Source organism: Lemur catta, chromosome 22 (genome assembly GCF_020740605.2).
Source record: "Lemur catta isolate mLemCat1 chromosome 22, mLemCat1.pri, whole genome shotgun sequence".
Lineage (NCBI taxonomy): Eukaryota > Metazoa > Chordata > Mammalia > Primates > Lemuridae > Lemur > Lemur catta.
The window spans coordinates 18,965,787-18,986,349 of record NC_059149.1 but is presented as its reverse complement, the minus strand read 5'-3'; the positions used below and the strand labels follow the sequence as shown (position 1 = coordinate 18,986,349).

The following is a 20,563-nucleotide window of genomic DNA, read 5'->3' as shown; positions in this document are numbered from 1 at the left end:
TTTTGTTATCAACATAGAAATATCAAGACATAAATACATTAACATTAGAATGAGTTTTACAGACTATAGTATGTAATTACAATTAAATGCAATTACAGTTAAAATGAAGCTCAAATTTTAATAGAACTTTGAATGAAAGTGAACTTCAAAAAATTTTAAAGATATTATATTTTAAGAAGTTTTCAACCTCAAATTATACATATAGGGTTCTACACTTTAAATTATCTAAAACAGCTGAAATCCTTTAACAATCATCTAAATATTCTATTTCTATTTATTTGGTCTGGATTTTCCTAATCAACCTGAAAAACCCACTTTTTATGATGTTCAAAACAGATAAATTCTTCAGACATACTGAATATATGGGGCTGACACAAGAGCAGCCCCAAGCTTCACAAAATAGCTTCCTTTAACCATGATACTTTCCCACTATATTACATAATTATGATACTTAAATGGATACCGTATTTTGAAAGAGAAAACTGTAGTAATAACATTATCTTGGAATTTATATCATCTATAATTCTTTCAAAGAAAAGTCTTATATAATTTTTTGAATGGGTAAGAAATAAATTCCAGAGGACTTTTCCTTCCCCATTCAACTTGACAAACTAAGTTCCAACAAGTGCATTATTTAAACTGCTTGATTACAGTCCTTATAAAGTATGATGATCTATAAAATCTTCCACCTTTTCTATAATATAGCTTTACAGATCTTCCTTTTCCCTCTATCCCTCTTTCCCTTCCTTCTTCAGTTTGCCATTAACTCATACCTACTTTATAAAGTACTACTTTTGTACTGAGGTACAAAAATCATAAAATTCAAATGATTGTAACTGTCCTATATATCATCCTAGAAAATATAAGAAAAATAAGAGTTTAAATAATAGTATCATTTTTTATATTTAAGAAAAATAGCTGACGTCCACTAAAGGTACATAGTTGAAATGCATACTTCTTGGCCAGAATTGTGACAGCATGCCATAGAAAATAAAGACAGAAAACAAATACTTCTCTACAAAGGATCAATCTTCTATGGTCCTTGACCAGAAGTCTCATTCACCCATCTCCCACACACTAAATTTTGATAATCCTTTGATTCCTCATACTCCCCTTCCCAACTTTCACAAAGATAGCTATTTTATCCTTCATAACATTTGTTAGATCTTTATTTCCTTTCTCCCTGGACCAAATATTATTATTCTCTTCTATGATTAGTATGGAGTAATAGAGACCACATCTTCTGATTTCCCCACAGATGCCCCCTTTTAATGCATTAAACTGCTTTTTTAAAGTGAGTTCTTTGATAACCCATGTCTCTCTTAAAAACTCCAGCATGTAAGGTATCTGTGTATACTATCAATTGTCTGAAATTGTTGAAATTCGTTAGTAATCATCTAAATATTCTACTTAAGTAATTTAGTTTGGGTTTTCCTAATCAGTTCCAGCATATAACCTCCTTCTAATTAGTTTGGAAGATCTCTACCACTACTTCTCACTTCACTTTGCTAAGCCCTAAGTATTCCAAACCTGAAAAGTTCCCTATAATAACAACCAACTTCTTTGAAGATCTGATAGCAGTTTGATCTGATTGCTAGCAGAAAAATAATACAGCCAGGTAGCCAAACATCCCATACTATATTTTAAGTATATCTTCTTGAACAAGCTTCTTATGAAAGTCAAGGAATAGTAATGGTGCCAGCCTTTCAGGGCTCTTTATGTGAGAGGAGACGAGTGTAATTTGAGTAGCTCTCAAAGGCAATACTTTCCCCAGCAGCTTTAAGATGAAAAGGCAGACTGCTCTAATAGAGAAGACAGGATTTAAAATCAGAAGACCTGAGTTTATTGAGTTTTTTTGACCTTCAGCTTCCTTATCTGTAAGATGGGAATAATTCTAACTATAACAACAATTTTGAGGATAAAGTTAAAGTATGAGTGTCAATAAAGCATACAAACATTATTGGTAGTCATAATATGCAAATAATTTTTGGGAAAAAGACATCTGATATTAATTATAGATACTCTCTTGCAATTTAGTATACTCTAGTTTAATCAGTTTATTATCTTAAATTAAACAGCTTAAATTAGTAGGGGAAGGAAATATTTCAGAGGTTATTTCATGCCTAAGTGAAACATAAGAATAGAGGCTGTAGCCTACAAGCATGAAAAACTGGGGTATCTGGACTAGAGGAATGGGGCAGGAGGAAAGCGGATAAGGGGAGATGATGTTTTTGAAAAAGTTGCTTACTTCACAAATAAGCAGTATTGTGGTGAGCAAATAAAATGATGAGTTCAAGAGTCCGATTGCTGGCTTGGAATCCTGACACTTCTCATTATATAAAAGATATCGGGGAAGTTAATCTCTCTGAGGATATTATTATCTTCAGGAATAATATTAATAATAATAGTACCTATCCCAAAGGGTTGCAGTAAGGATTAGGTAACACATGTAAATCACTTAGCACTGTGACTAGCATATTGTAAATGCTCAATAAATGTTACCTATTATTATTTATTTTTGTAAAAATAATATACTTTAGGAAGTTGAAAAAGGACAAGACAGAAAAGATGATAATATTGAAGCCTTAATGGAAAAAATATTTTTACATGGTACACTCTTCTAGTACACTTGAAACTACATGTTATATAGATCTGAAAAAAAGCCTTAAAGTGAGAGCTTACAGGAACACCAAAAGGTAGTGAACTCAGATAACGTAGTTACGGAATATTTTCCTCTAGTGTTGTGATGTCCTTTACCTTAAGACACAATACACTAAAATGAGACGGCTTTGTTTTATACAGGTTTAAAATAATGACCTCATTCAGCTGGTTTTTCTCATGCCCACTGAGCAGCACAGATCTTCACTTACAGTCTTCAGCATCGAAATCTTATTAGTTGTATATTGTACTTATTCAGATAACCCAGATCCACAAGTAACAGCTTGATATTAGAGAATAAAATTAGAAAATGGAAATGGGAAAAACTTTTCTTCCCAGTCAATGAAACATAGTACAGCTCAGTCATTGAAAACTACACCAGTGTCCTTGGTATCCTAACTGTGTTATATAACTTAAATCACCCGAGGATTGAGGGAAAAATAGAGACTTTATTCCTTTGATTCCAGTGTTCATTGTTAAAATGAAATGAATTCAGGTGTTTTCATAACAAAGGGAGAAAAAGCCACAAAAGAACCCATGGGCCATTTTCGTGAAAGTCTATTATCTTTGTTTTGATTAAAAATTATTTTAAATCATTTTAAAAATAAGTTGATAAACCTGCATGACATACAAATATGCCAAAGTATTAAGATAATGAGTTTTAAGATATTCTTTCAACATATTTTTATTGATTACAATGTGATGATAATCTTAAGCTCTATCCAAGGGCTGGAGGAAACCTTCAAACTCTTGATTTTGTTAATGAAGTTTTGAATAATCTACTGAAATTTATTATGGATAAGTAGAGTCTAAAGCAAATAAGACAAATTTTAAATTTCATCTGTAGAACTCAAAATAGTGTTTGTAATTTTAGCACTGACAGATTTATTCAACAGTTGCATGATATGCTTATCATGTTGTACTATGAATTTATGATGTATGACTTTGGTTAGAAAGTGGTGTCAGCTGTGGCATATTCAAATTTTCACTGTATGGTTTTACAATAATTGAAGACACATGGTTTTGCTACAATTGAAAAACTCCATAATTAGAAACAGCTCTGGAATAGAATATGAGATGCTAATATCCAGTTTACCTACAATATTTAAAGAGAATTATTTTATCTCAATAATTACATATTAAATATATAACAAAAACGCAAATACAAATAGATTTCGAAGCCCTCTTTCTGAATCAATTTGAATCTTGAAATACTAATACTATACACAATTCTATGTTATACTGGTATTCATAGTAACCTATAAAGAATTACAATTAGTTGTAAATGAACTATACCTTAATTCTCATTTATTATTCTCTCTAATGTGGGAGGGTAGTAACAGAGATAATCTCCAAATAATTATTTTACTTTAGAACACAATATGTTTTGTTTTCTTTTCCTCTCTTTCCTTTCTTCTTTCTTCTCTTCATCAGAATTGCTTTCATGATATTTGAGTCAATTCATTAATTTAGCAGCTTATGATCATGGTGTGGATTGATTGTGGCCAATGAGACACTGGTAAACTGGTTCTTCAGGAAAAAAAGGGACTGATTTGTAGTGTTTGCCAATTTCTGTGGTATTAATTCTCCTATCATGGCCACTTTCAAGGTACTAAAGGAATGTCCCACAATTCTGAGTTGGACAGACAGGTGCACAATTAGCTCTGGAAAGCTGTAAAAACCATCCAGCTCTAGCACATCTCGAATAGAGCCATAAACATTTTCCAAAGATCTTACACAAATCACATCATCTGAGTAAGTAAGACCTGATTGGGCTTCTGATATTAAACCTCCCAAGATTTAAATTAAATTCAATATCTAATTAGCAGATTTTGTCTAATTGTGAGGATTTCTAACAGAGGTGGGATTAAAGATAGCTGGAGCTTGAGAGCTGGGCGCTGTAGTGTGGGGAGAAACAACAGTGACATGACTCTCAATTTGAAGCCAGGAAGCCAGGCCACAGTTGGCTTGTAGGGACTATTAGGGGCAGCGTTCCCAGTTGTTCTTATGTTTAAGTGCTGACTATTATGTACCTACATAAATGATTATAAAATAAACACTTCTAAAATATATGTAAATGGACACCTGCCACTTTATACCTAAACATGGCTCACATTTAAAAGCTAATTTCAAAAGGTAATTGTTGGTTATACTTACATCATGTTTATATATCATTGGCATATTATTAAACATGGGGCAAAATGCTTTATTTATTTGCTTTGGGACTTTAAAATTGAGCAACAGTGACAAAATTAACATTTTCAAGTATTTACTATAGTACAGGAATGCCAATTGAGTAACACTGTATATACAGACAACAGCAGTCACAACTGATTCCAGTTTACATCTCCAAATACTTTTAGGTATAATGATTAAAAGTCAAATTTAAAGCTTAGGAAAAGAAATGAGAAGCCCACTTTTTTTAAAAAAAAGAGATAATGAAAAATAAATCTCTTAGCATTTATTAAAAATTCTCTGGTAAGACTGATAACCACCTCTAATACATTTCTTAGTTTTAATTATAAAAATTATTAATAGGAAACACAAGATAGTGTTTAATCTACAAGATAGAGCCCAGCTTTCAAAAGCACAAATCCCTATTGACAGTGGTATAACAAGAATGGGTGGTGGAAGCAGTGTGCCCCAAGTGCAGCAATAAATAAAGTGCTGGTCTGTATCAAATTCAAAAACAATAATAAACCGAAGTAAGGTCAGTGTGCTTTTTATTTTCACCATGTACTGGCAATCTTAATGTCAATTAAAATATTGCTCCCTTCCTTGACTGACTGTTCCCACCATACCTTCTCACCCCCTACCCCTTACACCTGTCCTTGGGAAGCCCCTCACTATCAATATTAGGAAATTTAATTGTTTAACGTAACTCTAAAGAGTGAGCTATATTTGACCAGGTGAAACATTTCAGCATTTCATGTCACACTGTAAACTGTAAGGTTAAAAAATTCAGTGAAACTGTAAAATATTATTTTCAAATTTCTAGAAAGTAATCCTTAAGTAAAAATTAACACCATTTCCTTTTAATTAAGTTGGAAAGTCATGTTTTATACAACAAGCAAGTTGATTTAGCATAGACTATTAAAGGTGACCTTGCAGCCCCATCAGCACAGCCTACATATTCAAATACACACTTTATATATAGTAATTACTGCTGTACTGAAAAAAAAAAGGAAAATATAAAATATGTTGCTGGTTTCATCATTGTGACTCCAAAATGAAATGAGGACTAGATTAACAAAGTGGCAAGTAGGACAAGGACCTTGATGAGGTTTAATTATACCTCTGCGAGGTCTGAAAAGAGTGCTTGGCTCGTGTTACGTCTCAGTGTATCCCAATAGCTTCTGGAGACAAGTTCCTCAGCATCTGTTTTAAGTACCTGCAGAAGTTTTAAGAAGCACAACTGAAATCTAAAGAATAGTCACTAAGAATGATAATTTAGACACTTTAAATCGGTTCTAAACAACCTTGAAGAGAAAAGAAAACACATTAGCTTACCTTTTTTGTTTTCTGCTGTGCACAACAGTATTATATTTCATTGCCAGTAAACCCAATGTACTTTCAAAGGTGTAATGGTATATAACCACTATTTCTAAGTATAATGTATCTTGGTCAAAAAGAATCAAATTCTCCAATCCCTTCCTCTGCCCTTCTACTAAAACACATGTAACTTCTAAGAAAGCATGAAATAAAATTTTATTCCCATCTGGGTAAAGTAGATTAATTTGGAGTAGATTTTGGTAATTTTGTAGCAACCTATTAAAAATCACGCTTAATTTAAAAATGAATTATTGCTGGCTATCATATATCTTGATAGTGTATCAAAGAATCAAAATGACCTTATCCATACTTTAGAGAAACAAAGTTTAAATTAATGCAAAACTTGTCAAAAAGAAATATGCCCGTTTAAGTCAAAGCACCCAAAACGACTTGGGATTTGGTAGGTGTGTCAACTGTGAATGAATAAGGTACTTTCTGGTCTTTATTACAAGGATAGAATACTAGCTTTTATTTCAGTATTGGCAAGTCTAAAGGAGATAGCAAGATTACGAGGTGTAGTCTAATCTTCCTAGGAAAATGGCAAACTGCACACCTAAATTTGGTTCTTTATAAACAAAAATAGTTAAATAGTTTCTGTCAAGATTTAGCAGGGAAGATCTCCTACGTTCTCAGGCTTGGTGGTCTTTTAGTTATTGTGAGAAGAAAATCTGCATGATGTACTTAAGAGTGATAGGCTGATAACGAGAGAACTTTTTTTTTGGTCTTAATTTTTGAAAGTCTAGTGCCACTAATAAAATTATAATGCATCTAGGAATTATTTCAAAGATCTAAGTTTTAATTCACTATTATTAACTAGAAAACATTGCCTACTGCCCATATCTTAATAAAATCTTAACAAAGTATTATTTAGCAGGAACCATTTATATAACAGACATAAATATTACCATAACTATAAATGTGGCAACGTGACAGAGAATCTGCTCAGCACTGCCTTTATAATGAAATAAACTTTAAGTAGTTATAAACTAAATAGGCAAAATTAGCTAAATATAGAAAACAGTTCATTTCCTTTCAAATAGGTATGGAATAACCTCAATGAAAACAAACTAGATTAAATGCTTACTCTGCAAACATTATCTACATGTTTTGAATGTGCATGCATTTTTAAATTGCAACTCAGAAGGTTAATACATGATAAAGAAAGGGATTGTTAAACCTACCGAACTAGAAAATGAAGCTTACTGTGCACTATTACTAGGAGAGTAATAGGAATGATTCATTTCGTGAAGCCATGCTTCTTCCCTACTTCCAAACACTGGTCACCATCATGCACGTGCATTATAAATATATTTACAACATATTAAGAGATAAAATTAGTTTAACAAACCACATTGAAACATAGAAAAGAAGTAAATATACTGAGATATACTTAATATAATATATATACAATATAATTATCTTTGAATGGTGGGGTTAAGATATTTTTATTTTCTTCTTTTTGCTTTCCCATATTTTAAAATATTTTGAAAATGTGTATTTATTTATCAATATACAACTTTTTAAATTAAAAAAATCTTATTTAGAACATAACAGCTTTATAAGTCCCCTCCTGCAGAAAGCTTTCCCACTCATCATTTAGCTCCAGAGATTAACTTACACTAGACCATATGACAGAATTTCTATAACTGGATATATTTGTTTTTGTTTTCTCTTACACTGTCTTTTAAATTATAAAGACTTTGAGGGCAGGAACAATATCCTGACAGCAACTATCACTGCAGGAAAAAACAGCCAACAGATCAGTGATGTGCATGGTACATTCATTGATTCTTATATATGTGTCCGTTCTGGAGCCAGAATTTAATTTAATCAATAACTTGAATGATGAAATTAAGAGTAAATTTGCAGAACATGCAAACTGGTAGAAAGTTTTAACACCTGAAAAATATAACAGGATATTTAAAATAAGCTTAAAGTAGCCATGAAAATCAGATTAGATTTTAACAGCAAGAAATGCAAAGCAAATACAAAACCAGAATATGTGTGTACAGGCTAAAGACAGACTGATGGGGGAAATGCCCAAGTGTAACTGAGCATCAAGGTGCTTTTGATACAGATAATTATGATGCTTTGATATGTAAATAGGCAATCTGCAAGGGCTTCCTGAAGTCTACTCAGTTACCTGCGATTACTGTCTGAGCTATAGGCCCCTTTACCAGAGTGACACATTAAGTGTAGACCTTCATTAAAAGAGATAAAAGAATATATAGATCGTACAGAAGAACTTCAAAAATGGATGGCAAAGGCAAAATGATGTTCTGAACGTACTGGCCCTGTGAGTCTGATGTATTTTTCGCCTAAGTTCAGAGCCTGTTATTGATAGAGCTTCATTAAACTTTGCAATTTTGGTCAAAAATTCTCTATGCTTTTCTGGCTGAGCCAAAGCAAGATTCTATTCAAGGCATTCCATGACATCTATGACTGAAAAGTAAGGAGGAAGGAAAGAAGGAAGGAAGAAAGGAACAAAGGAAGGGAAGAAGAAAAGAAGGAAGAAACTTCAGTGGAAGGTAGCTGTGCTTTCTTTAACAGGATGTGGCAACCGTTGGAGCAGGGGTCCATAGGCCCCAGTCAAAGCCAGCACAACCTGGTTGCTGCTGAAAATTGACCTTTTTCCTCACTTTAATGCTAACAATTATGCCCAAGGATAGAGATTTAACATGCTAATGAGACATACAACCCATGAAGAAGCATGTCACAGTACTATGCAGGTGCCAAGAAAAATCTCCACCTCCATGTGCACATGGTCACCGTTTTCCTGCCTAAGCCTCTTTAAAACTCTCTCTGAACTCCCCTCGGGGAACAGCCTGAGGATTTTTCCCTTGTATTCAAACATGAGCCCCAATAAAACCTTGCCTGTGACTCTTGTTCAGCTAATTTATATTGCATAGAGAGCCCTTTTGTTGGGCTGGTAATTAAAAAAGGAAGGAGGGAAGAAAAAGGAAGTTAGGAAGAAAGAAGACTGATTTAGGGATGGTAATATATCACTGTGGCAAACAGAATAATGGCTCCCGAGAGTTGTCCATGTCCAGTCAGACAAATACCCTATGTAAAGTTAGGGTCCGAGAAAGGTTATATTCAGACATTAGACAAACTAAGGGAAAAAAAAATAACAGCCCATAGAAGCAGAGAGTAAGACACACACACACACACACAAATAAAAACAAATAAATGAAACTATACCTTTGTAATCTGTGCCACTATGACAACTGTAGTCTTAAAAACTGGAATATGTGAACTACAATTTTAAGTTTCACAGGACTGCACCCCAGGTGTATCATAGAGAGAAAAAGCAAACTGAGCACAGTCCTCCCGTCCTTTCAGGAAGAACACACCCTTAATCTAGCTAGTCCTTAAAAAATCCCCACAGAGAATGAAAATTAGTGCAACCACTATGGCAAACAGTACGGAGGTTCCTCAAAAAACTAAAAACAGAACTACCATATGACCCAGCAATCCCACTGCTGGGTATATATCTAAAGGATGGGTATTCAGTATATTGAAAAGATATCTGTACTCCCATGTTTATTGCAGCACTATTCACAATAGCCAAGATATGGAATCAACCAAAGTGTCCATTGATGGATGAATGGATAAAGAAATGGTGGTAAAACTGCTGGTGTCTTAGTATAAATGAGGCAGTGTCACCAAAGACCAAAGTCATTACATTCTTCAGTAGTTGTTATATTCCAATTAAAAAAAAAATTCCACTTAAAAATGTACTTGCTGAAGAAGAATAAAACTTATAATTTTGTTAAACTAACCTTTGAGTACACATCTTTTTAGTATTTGGTATGATAAAATGGGAAGCATGCATAAAGCACTTTTGCAGCATACTTAAGTACTGTGGTTGTCTTCAGAAAGAACATTTGTGTGATACTTTATGTAGCAAGCTGAACTAGCCAATTTTTCATGAGCCACCATTTTTACTTGAAAGAACTAACAGACAACCTATGGTTATTCAAACTTTGGTATTTGGCAGACATTATTTTTGAAAATGAACCAAGTGAGCCTGTCATTTCAAAGTAAACAACTGACAGTATTTGTTGCCAAAATAACATATTACAACAGATTGAATGCAAAAACCAGCTATGAGAAACCAGCTGTCTTCTATTAAGCCAGACATTAAAGAGATTTGCAAAGAACATAAAACAATACCACTCTCCTCACTACATTTTTGAAAAGTTAGTTTCTCATAAAAAATGTTTGTTAACATGTAATGAGTTTTTTATTGTTATTTTAAATGGATTAATATTTTTAAATTCTGTTTTAATTTCTAACTGGTAAATATAGATAGATATTGTCCACATCAACCAAATCTCTTTTGGATTCTCAATAACCTTCAACAATGTAAACGGATCACAAGACCAAAATGTTTGAGAACCACTGCTTACAGCAAAAAAGTGGACGAATTAGAACTACATACAACAATACAGATGAAATTGATTATCATGATGTTGTGCCAAAAAAGACACAGAAAAATGTAATATGATGCCATTTATATGAAGTACAAAAATGGGTAAAACTAAGCCATATTGTTTGGAATGCATAAGTAAATGGTAAAACCACAAATCAAAGCAAAGAAGTGATTTACATGTAAGTTATGACTATGGTTATCTTTTTGTGGACACCCAGGGATTACGACTGGGGACACATATGAAGGGGCTTCTTGTTGAATGGCAGTGTTTTATTTTTTGATCTATATGGTAGTTAAACATTTATAATTATTTTATGTTATATTTATACTTTGCAGTAAATTTCTGAACTAAAAATGTATTTTAGAAATCAGGGAAAACATCATTGCTACAGGAAAACACAGAAAACAGAAAAACAAAAAATAGAAAATAACACAAAATATTAATTAAAATAAAGATGGTATAATTTATCCTGATAACTAAAATAGATTTTAGGGCAAAAGCCATTTTTAGCAATCTAGAGATAGCATATAATAGAAGATTCAATTCACTAAGAAGATATGATCTATATTCTTATATAAGTAATAGCAATGATTCAAAATATCTAAAACAAAAATCAAGAAAATTACAAGTAGAAATTAATGTGTAATTTAACATATCAATGGACAGATCAAGCAGACAAAAACATTAGTAATGACAGAGATTTAAAACACAAAATCAACATGCTTCGTAATATATACTTGATACATTAGAACTCTGTACCCCAAATTGGAGAATACACATTCTTTTCAAATACAGATCATTTTTGAAGACTGACATTGTTTTAGTTCATAAAACAAATCTCAATACATGTCAAAGAATTGGTATAAAAATTGGTATATTTTCTGACAGCAATGCAATTAGGGTAATTAAGAATAATCTAGAAAATCCTATAAGGCATGCCAACGTCAAACATACAAGATTTTTGTAGTATTTATTTTCCCGACTTTTTTACATTTCCCTTCATCACTCCGCAAAGATGTAATCAAGAGTTGACCATATGAGAAATATGAAAAGAATCAGGGTTATCTGGAACAGAAAAGGCTATAAAGTGACAACTGTCTCCATGAATACAAAGGAGTGTGCTCAATCTTGCACTGTAGCAAGAAATAATGTGATTAAATATAGGCAGAATCTACTGTAAGAGTGATTAAATTTTGGAACAGGCTACTACAGAGGTCACAGAATCCCTGCCTCTATAGTAAAAGCCAACAGGGTCTCTGTCTCTCCTGAAGAAACTTCTTCCTAAAGGTAGAAACTGGCTATTATAAACCTCAGGTTATATTTAACTCTGTGATATGTAATCAAATTAGATACTTGATCACTCCAGTTAATCTACAACTCTGAAAACTAGCAGATAATTGCCAGTTAATTCAAAACATTATACCAATAGATCTGTATAATACTTACATCAATGATATTTCATATACATTTTCAGGCTGATTTTTTTTTCTATTTTTAAATAAATTTTCCTTGCTTGCAGTTTTTGAAAATAGTCATTCCTTATTGAGCAAAATTTTTTCTATTATAGGAAATAAAGTTAGTTTATATAACCAACTAAACTTTTAAGGGAGTTGAAAAATCATGTAATCCATTTTAGACTGTGGATAAAAATGACATCAAGTTATATCATTTTAACACATGCATTTTATATTTGAAAGAAGCTATCTTCAGTAAAATAATAAAAGAAAAATATATATTACCACAATAAAATGTAAAATCATAAATTTACTTTCCTATTAAATAAGCATAATATAAATGAAATATGCAATTTAAGTCTGCTTCTCAAAATTATTCTCTTAATGTGTGAGTGACTGCAATTTGTATATGTAGTTTAAACTAAAGCAATGTTAGGATCTATTTCCTTTTAACAATGTTACTCTGAGACACATTTTTAAAAAAACACATAATCATCCTATATGAAAATAATTTATGAGATTAAAGGAAATAAAAACTGTAACAGTTCATAAAATGGCTCAAACAATGATGACAAATTAGATTAGAAAAATAATCATAAAATCATAAGCATTAACATTTATTAAGTTTCATAGGGCAATGGCATTATAATCTGTGAGATTTTCATCTTATACATTCTTACAAATTTTAGAGACAATTAATAGGAATACTTTAAAAATTTTAAGAAAATGATAGAATTTATTTAATGGAAAACAGTAGTAAATTTTGTAGAAAAAATTTAAAGTAACTTTTAAGAGATTAAAACAGTCAGCTTTTAAGTCCCACAGACTTGGCTTGTTTCCCAGCCCATCTAGGTCCATTCTATATGACTAGGCAAAATATACTGGGTTTACTTTATGCCTCCAGTATATGTTCAGATCTAGAACAACAGTTATTTTTTATAGTTTGGAATTTTGATTAACTAGCCAATACAAGAGGCAACAAACACACCTACTTTTAGAATTATACACTACAACTAGAATACTTCCAGCAGGATAATATTAAATCAGTCATCCTGAATTCAAATTTCTATAATTTGAGGGATCCTTTTAAGTCACTTAAGGAACCTTGGGAAATTAAATGAACTGCACATGTTTATTCAAAAAGGGCCATGGCCTATTCTTACTTAGTAGCTGGGATAACCAATAAACTCTGACTTTTCAAGGAAAAAAGAAAGAAGAAAGTTCAACATAAGAAGAAATGTACATATGGAAGTTCATCTATAGGAATTCCTGATTTTTTCAAGACAAGAAGAGTCTGAAAATCATAATCCTGAGAAATAACATGATATACTGATATAGTAAACATAGCAAGTAGCAGCTTACACCAGATTTTTGTATAGATCAGAGGAAGTAGGCAGGCAATAACAAAATTTTCCAGCCATTTTTGGAAAAAATTTATGAGAAATACTGAAAATTAAGAAAAGTATATCCATTAATATACTTCTTCATTAGAACCGAACAAAGATAGTGTATCAGATCGTAAATCTAGTTCTTAAAATACCTGTGTTCTGCAGGAGCATAGCCTGAGAATCTGTTCTGTAATTTACATATAACTTCAAATACTGCTAAAAAATATAAAATTTGGATTATTCTACCAGATTTATTGGTGGTTATTGTTCACTCACCTTTTCCTTATTTTAATCTAATGTTAAAAATATACAATTGCTCCACATATTTTAGCCTTCTTATAAATCTAGAAATAAAATGTGCAATTTTGGCTTGATTGCACCTATTGTATTCAATAAATTCCAAAGCATTTAAATAGCAGATATGACTGTATATAAAGAAATAACATTATCAAGTATAACAGGTGAGGACTATATACATAAAGAACATTTAAAGTATTGTACATACACTATTAGTAGGAGAATGGTATCCATAAAGTTGAAGACGCTGACATAGAGCACAAAGGGCCAAATGAAGTGTCATATTTCAGAATGAACCCAAGTATAGCAAAAGAAAAAAAGAAAAAGATGACAAAATATTCAATTAGGAAGGGCAAATCATTATGCTACATTCTATATAGAGCACACACACAAGTGGGATAAATGTTAAAGATGAGTAGCAAAGTTTTAAAATCTCATACAATTAAACATTAAAGGAATTTGTGCTCCTTTTAACCATTTTCACTGTAAATTTCTGAAAGAACTATCACTTTGAGTTCCTCTTAAGTATGCAGTTTTATTTAGACATGCTCCAGCAATTCTACATGGCGTGGGGGAAAGTCTAGATGTAGCAGCATGGCAGTGGAGATGGTATGAGAAACCTGCACTGGAATCCTGTCAGCTGTTATCAGTGCTGTAACGTTAAGCAAGTTAAGTAACCTCTCTGCAACTGTTTTCTCATCTGCAAAACAGATATAATACTTACCTGGGAAAACTGTAATGAAGACTAAGTGGGAGTAACATTTATAATGAACATAGCACAGATTAGAACATAGTAAGTGTCCCAAGAAATGTTATGTTCATTTACCCCTTTCTTTCTGAAACACAGTTTTATTTTGGTAAGTATTTTTAAATTTAGTTTTGATTTAGGTATGTTAATATTCAGGTTAAAGTAGCTATGTGGTACTACTAATTAAAGGAAAACTTTAAGTTTTACAATTAGCTAACCTTTATGAATGTTTAGCTAACCTTTTTGAATGTTTATTATACTTTACATACTATTAAGCGGCTATGTGTTTTAACCTCCATGACAATCATATGTGGTCATTACTCCTAATACCCCCATAGTACAAATGAAAAAGCTGAGGCACAGAGAGATTAAGGACATTGTCCAAGGTCACCCAGGTAATGAGTGGCTCGGCTAATATTCAAACCCCCCAAATCTGGCTCCTGAACCTGTGCTATGCTGTCTCTCTTATGTAAATCCATATATTTTCACAATAAGCTAAATTTTAATTGCTTTAAAATTCTACCAAAATATCCTAAGAATATGTGGAATCATGTTGTCATTTCTATCACCTTGACACTACCACCTTGCATAGCATATAACTCTGTAACTAAAGTAATATAAAATAAAATCTCAGCTCAGATTTACATTATTTAAAATGTGACTATTAATAATAATTTAATATTAATTATCATTATTGTTAAACACAGTAATGAATATTTGTAGAGAGCTGTATTGTAGAGGGCTGTTAGTTTAGAGGCTGTACTGAAGATTATTTCTGAATTGCTTTAAGGAATAGTTCTGATAGCTAAATTATGTAAATGAGATTTCAGGAGCACTATTTAAATTATATAAATACCTCTGAGGTACCTGTGGAGATCAATGACTTTCATAAGTATTCCTTTACATATAGACAAGTTATACTTTACTTTTAAGTTATTTTTACTGTTGTTTAAAACACGTATCCTTCCCCATATGTTTGCTAGTGAATGCTTCATTGACCCATATGCATATAAAATAATACAATTTAGGGTATGTTGGTAAAATTTAGATTTCATAATTCAGATAGACTTCTCCTAATTAATTCAAGTTAATGAAGTTTTACTCATCACTATTATGAAATATTTATATTAAATCAATATTAGATTTCCTTTTCCTTGGCTGCAATGAAGCTCAGAGCCAAGTTTTGTGCTACCATTACAGATTTTCCCAATGTGCATTGTCTGCTATTATTTTTCCCTTTCCTCTCTCCCTTTGTTACTTGCTGGATGTATTTCAGTAAATTTTAATGATTAGAATAGTGTTATATTTTTTTACTGGAAGATCCATAATTCCTCTCTGGAAGTAGTATAAATAAACAAACAAAACAATTAAATTTCTATCCACTGAAATACTATATACTTTATCACTAAAGTATATTGATAGATTCACTAACATAATTCAACCTCCTTAAATGATATGTATTTAACAACTTGCCTATTCAGTCAATTATATTTAGTCAGAGGTAATCTATCAAAATTAAAGTAACTGTTTACTCTTTCAGTATATTATCTCCAGGATATAAAATTTAATAAGGCATTCAATTCTCTAGTCTTCTTTGCTAATAATCTAAACAGTTGCATTTATGGGGCTATTCATATAGGATTTATTAATTACAATTTGAAAACCATGAGACCTAAATTAAATAGAGAACAACTAATGCCCCTTTTAATACTTGGCTAAATTATAATCAGCTCTTTGATATTTTTAAGACTGTCTTCCATAAGCTTTGTTCAACTGTATACTGGGGGAAGTTCAACAACTACTGATAATTTTATATCATACTCAAAATATTCTGTGAGGCAGTATAACCCTAACAATGTGCTTTTATTCAACTAAATATAAATATATACTTCATAAATATATCGGGATTGAATATGGTACCTATCAGTTATAGATAATTCATGTTAGAATAAACCTAATGTATATTCTTCTAACAAAGAAAATAATAAAAATTTTACAACTCTTCGAAGTTAATTATTTGAATTCCATGTAGAACAATTAAACTACTGCACAGGGCCACTAATTGAAAAATGGAACGATTACCATTTACATGCCAACAAAATTTCCTAAGTTTCTGGTACGCAAGGACCAGCTGAAGAAATGTGGAACACTTTTCTTCAAGTGCAGGTTTCAGAGATGGTCAGACATGGGTTCAACTCTTTGGCTTTGCAATTTAATAGGTATGTAAGTCTGGACAAGATACTTAACCTTTCCAATCATCAGTTTCCTCATCTGTAATTATGGATAAGAGAATTGTTGGGTAGATTAAATGAGAAAGTGCACACAAACTACCTAGTGTAGTGTGTGACAGCAAGGTCTTGGTACCTGTCTGTTACTTTTATTATGTGAACTCAGCCTATGGTCAGGCTGAAATGTTTGGGACAAACAAAAAGAAAACTGGTAGGAAGATGGAAGGAAATGTTGCTTAACTCTAACTTCAGAATAAGATGAAAATATTATGCATTCCAGAAGAAGAATCTATAATATATATTTCTAAGAATGCAAAAAAAAAAACATATTACTTGCTTGTATTTGCTTCAACAGTCATATTGTTATAATACCACTAAATTCAGTCACATTATAATTAAATCTTTGCAATTCACCTTTAAATTTTCACATGCATAATGATCTGTATTAATCTATTACATGATATACCCTTCAAATCTCACAAATAACAATATGGATGAAAATGATTTAATGAATGTGGTTATGGATACAGATATTTAATATCAATATTTGATACAAATATTGATATTGATGCATATAAATACTAAAGCAATTTTTCTACATAAGAACTTCAGAAAGTTTTCAAGAAAGGGACAGCTCCAAAGTTACAAATTTTAATTACTGTTTCTCAACATGAATAAAATAATTCTCACCTAGAAAACCCACCTGAAACTATTAAGTATTCTTACCAGCAATGCACGCTTTTCTTCATCTCCTTTAGTTTCTCTCTTTTCATTTTTTTTCCTGAATATCTCTTGAAGCTGAGAAAGAAATCAATCAAAAATCAAATACCCAACAAGAATTTCTGGGCGTGTAACTACCACCATGTACTAGGTATATTCCACAAACAAAATAGTTAGCTTTATCCACCAAGAACATTTAAACTACTAGAAATATATTTTCTGATTTCAGTTTTTTCCCCAAGAAAATACATCCTTTGGTACTGGTAACCCACAGTGAAGTTAAAGGTACTTAATGTTACACTTCTACTTTATCTCGAAGACATGGAGTCTGAGGCACACACATAAAAGGAGATGAAGCACAGGCTCTGCAGTATAATTCCTCGGGCAAGTTACCCTGATTATCTAAGGCTTGTTTTCCATATCTGGACATGGAGATAATTCCTTACCTTATAGGAATGCTGTGTGTTGTAAATATTACAAGTAATTATTTAGCACATTGCCTATTATAAATAGTATTATTTCCTCTTTAAAATTGTATGATTTTATTATTGATAAGAAAAGCCTAATCCTACCTCTGTATCAGTTTCCTGGAGAGTTCATTACTTTTGTGTAACTTGGACAGCTATCTCAACTCTTCATTTTATTTTATATAGCAATAGCTTAAAGTAAAATAAAATATATTACCTCCTATGATATCTATTATAATAATAATATTTAAAAACATGCCACAAAATACAAATGATTTTATTATCACATAAAATTATTTCCATACTTTTTTTAGTGAAAAGAACTGTCAATAATCACTTTATAGATAGGAGAGTCACAGATTTTAGATTTCTACAAATAAATTGGTCAACTCTACCCCTTGCTTTCACGAACTCTTTGCAAACAAATAAACAAAAAATATCACATATGAGGCAGCAGTACAACAACTGAAAAGCTGCCACAGCTTTAAAGCAAGGGCACCTTTTGCAAGAGTATAGAGTAGAAACAAACTGGAGTTCTATTTGAATGTTTTTACCTCACAATTCCACAAAGAGACAATACTCCAAAAGACATTCACATAGGCAACTTCCAATGGACTGAGTTCCAAAAGTTAATCTTTAGTCAGTGGCATGGAACTTGGCAGCATTGTCATATGTAGAACATTATTTAGAAAACTAGGTCCATTCTGAAAATTCCTAAAATATAGTTGTACACTATCATGACAAAACTACATTAAACTAAACTTGCCCATTTTAGGATGGTAGAAGGATATCTTTATCTATTATAACCAAAATGAAAATTCCGACTTCCCCACCATTCTGCAAAGCACTAGAATGAAGGTGCCAGCTCCAGTGACTTGGGGCTCGGGGACTGCACCTGGGGAAGGGTTCTGTGGGTGTGAGTTTAAGCTTTCTTAAGGCCCAGTAATTAGTCTGCTTGCTTCCCTCTGGCTGGATACTAATTAGCTTTTGATGAAGATTTTCATCTCTTTCCTATTATGGAAAAGAATGATGTCATAGATTTCTTCTGTGTTTCAACTTCTGAAGTAAATATGAAACTCTTTAAGAGGTTTTCTGAGGCATTTTTAACAGCTATGTTATGAAACAGAAGTAGAAAATGAAATGGCTATTTATGTGCCATCTTTCCTCTTTCTTTTTACTAGGAGAGTATAGGTAAAGACAGAGTTGAACATAAATGCTGACAGTACACCTTGTTACTCTATGGAATAAATTAACATTAGTTTCTATTTCAGAGAAAAAACAGAATGGGCATGTTGCCACAGATACAGATGTAGGACACATGGGAGAAACATTCTGGAAGTCGGGGCGGGGAAGGTGTGAGAAGATGAGTGCACAGCTGAGGACTTTGTCCGAACAGCACCAAGGCTGAACCAGTCAGGTGAGAAAGATCACAGGATAAATACCTAAGAATTACCATCCCTTGGTCAAAGAAAGGAGAAAGGAACAAGGAACGGGGGACAAGACTGGAACACAAGGCAGTAGCAAGAGAAAGAAAACAGGAAAAAGAAAAATCATGAATCCTATATTGAGAAGGCAGAGAAGTTCCTATGGAAGGAGTTGTGACTGGGTGGCTGTTATGATGGGGACTGAATGTTAACTGGGTATATATGGTCTCAGAACTGCCTGTTATCTACCCAAAAGAAAATACTTGATACGTGTCAAACCTCTAGGTAATGTACAAATAACTATAAGAATCCTTATGCACTGAATATAATTTATATTTTATACTGTAAATATTGTTCAAAGTACATGAATATATGCTTCTTTATTAAATAAAGGCAAAAGCATAAATTTTTTACTCTTTCCTCTGCAGTAGTATTCCCAATAAAGCAAAAAATATAAGTAAGCAGTATTTAATTATTTATACAATGCAGCACATAATATACATACCACCAAAAACTCTTTTTTATCCACCATCTCATTGCCATCAGTGTCAAACATGTTGAAAGCTATTCTAAAACCTGCATGTGGCTCTGCCAGAAAAAACAGAAAGAGTATTCATAAAATAGAAAAATGCATTTTAAAGCACAAAATTGATACTAGTTGTAAACAGTTACTCATATTCTGTACCGAAAAACTTTCTTTAACCAAGAAATTATAAGCAACATATTACTATTAATAGTTAAATATAATGAAAGCTATATAAAAGTATACATATTTCTGCTTCATGTATTAGCACACTTAGTAATAAAAGGACTGATAATACGCTTTAAGAGTAATTGTGTGATACTTGTTGCACAGCACTGAAAGAAAAATTTGACTACTTTCCTTCTATAAATAATCATTTCTCTTTCTTATCCAAAGTCTGTCAGTTTGTTTAAAAGAAAAATATCAACTCTCATCTGAAGTATTTTCAGAAAAGAAAAATATCAACTTACATCTGAAATATTTTCAGTATGTTCAATTACTTAGAGTAACAGGAAAAATAGTTAAAATATGACACAAAGGACCAATCCCAATTCTTGGGAAAATTATAACTGAAATGACCTATGAAAATAAATGTCAAGCATGAGAGATTACATATTAGGGCTTAAACTTCCAGAGGCTTCAAAAACAGAAATATAAAATAAAAGAGG

The 20,563-nt window shown here is 32.0% G+C and overlaps 1 protein-coding gene and 1 long non-coding RNA gene across 5 annotated transcripts in view; one reads left to right on the top strand and one right to left on the bottom strand.

Annotated features, from left to right (window-relative positions):
- The window catches only part of MICU3 (mitochondrial calcium uptake family member 3), a 79,777-nt gene that overhangs the window by 13,359 nt on the left and 45,855 nt on the right, over positions 1-20,563 (bottom strand). For 2 of the 4 annotated variants that reach the window (XM_045535329.1, XM_045535330.1), the window contains exons 6-9: positions 19,878-19,960; positions 17,488-17,559; positions 13,994-14,032; positions 5,954-6,049 (exon numbers count right to left, since the gene is read on the bottom strand). In XM_045535329.1, the coding sequence (XP_045391285.1) occupies positions 5,954-6,049; positions 13,994-14,032; positions 17,488-17,559; positions 19,878-19,960 (290 nt within the window). Of the gene's footprint in view, positions 1-5,953; positions 6,050-13,993; positions 14,033-17,464; positions 17,560-19,877; positions 19,961-20,563 lie in introns of all 4 variants that reach the window. The other 2 variants (XM_045535332.1, XM_045535331.1) reach the window with 2 other exon arrangements.
- The window catches only part of LOC123626399, a 48,627-nt gene that overhangs the window by 22,338 nt on the left and 5,726 nt on the right, over positions 1-20,563 (top strand). The window contains exon 2 of the long non-coding RNA XR_006730840.1: positions 19,220-19,365. This is a non-coding gene — a long non-coding RNA (uncharacterized LOC123626399). The remainder of the gene's footprint in view (positions 1-19,219; positions 19,366-20,563) is intronic.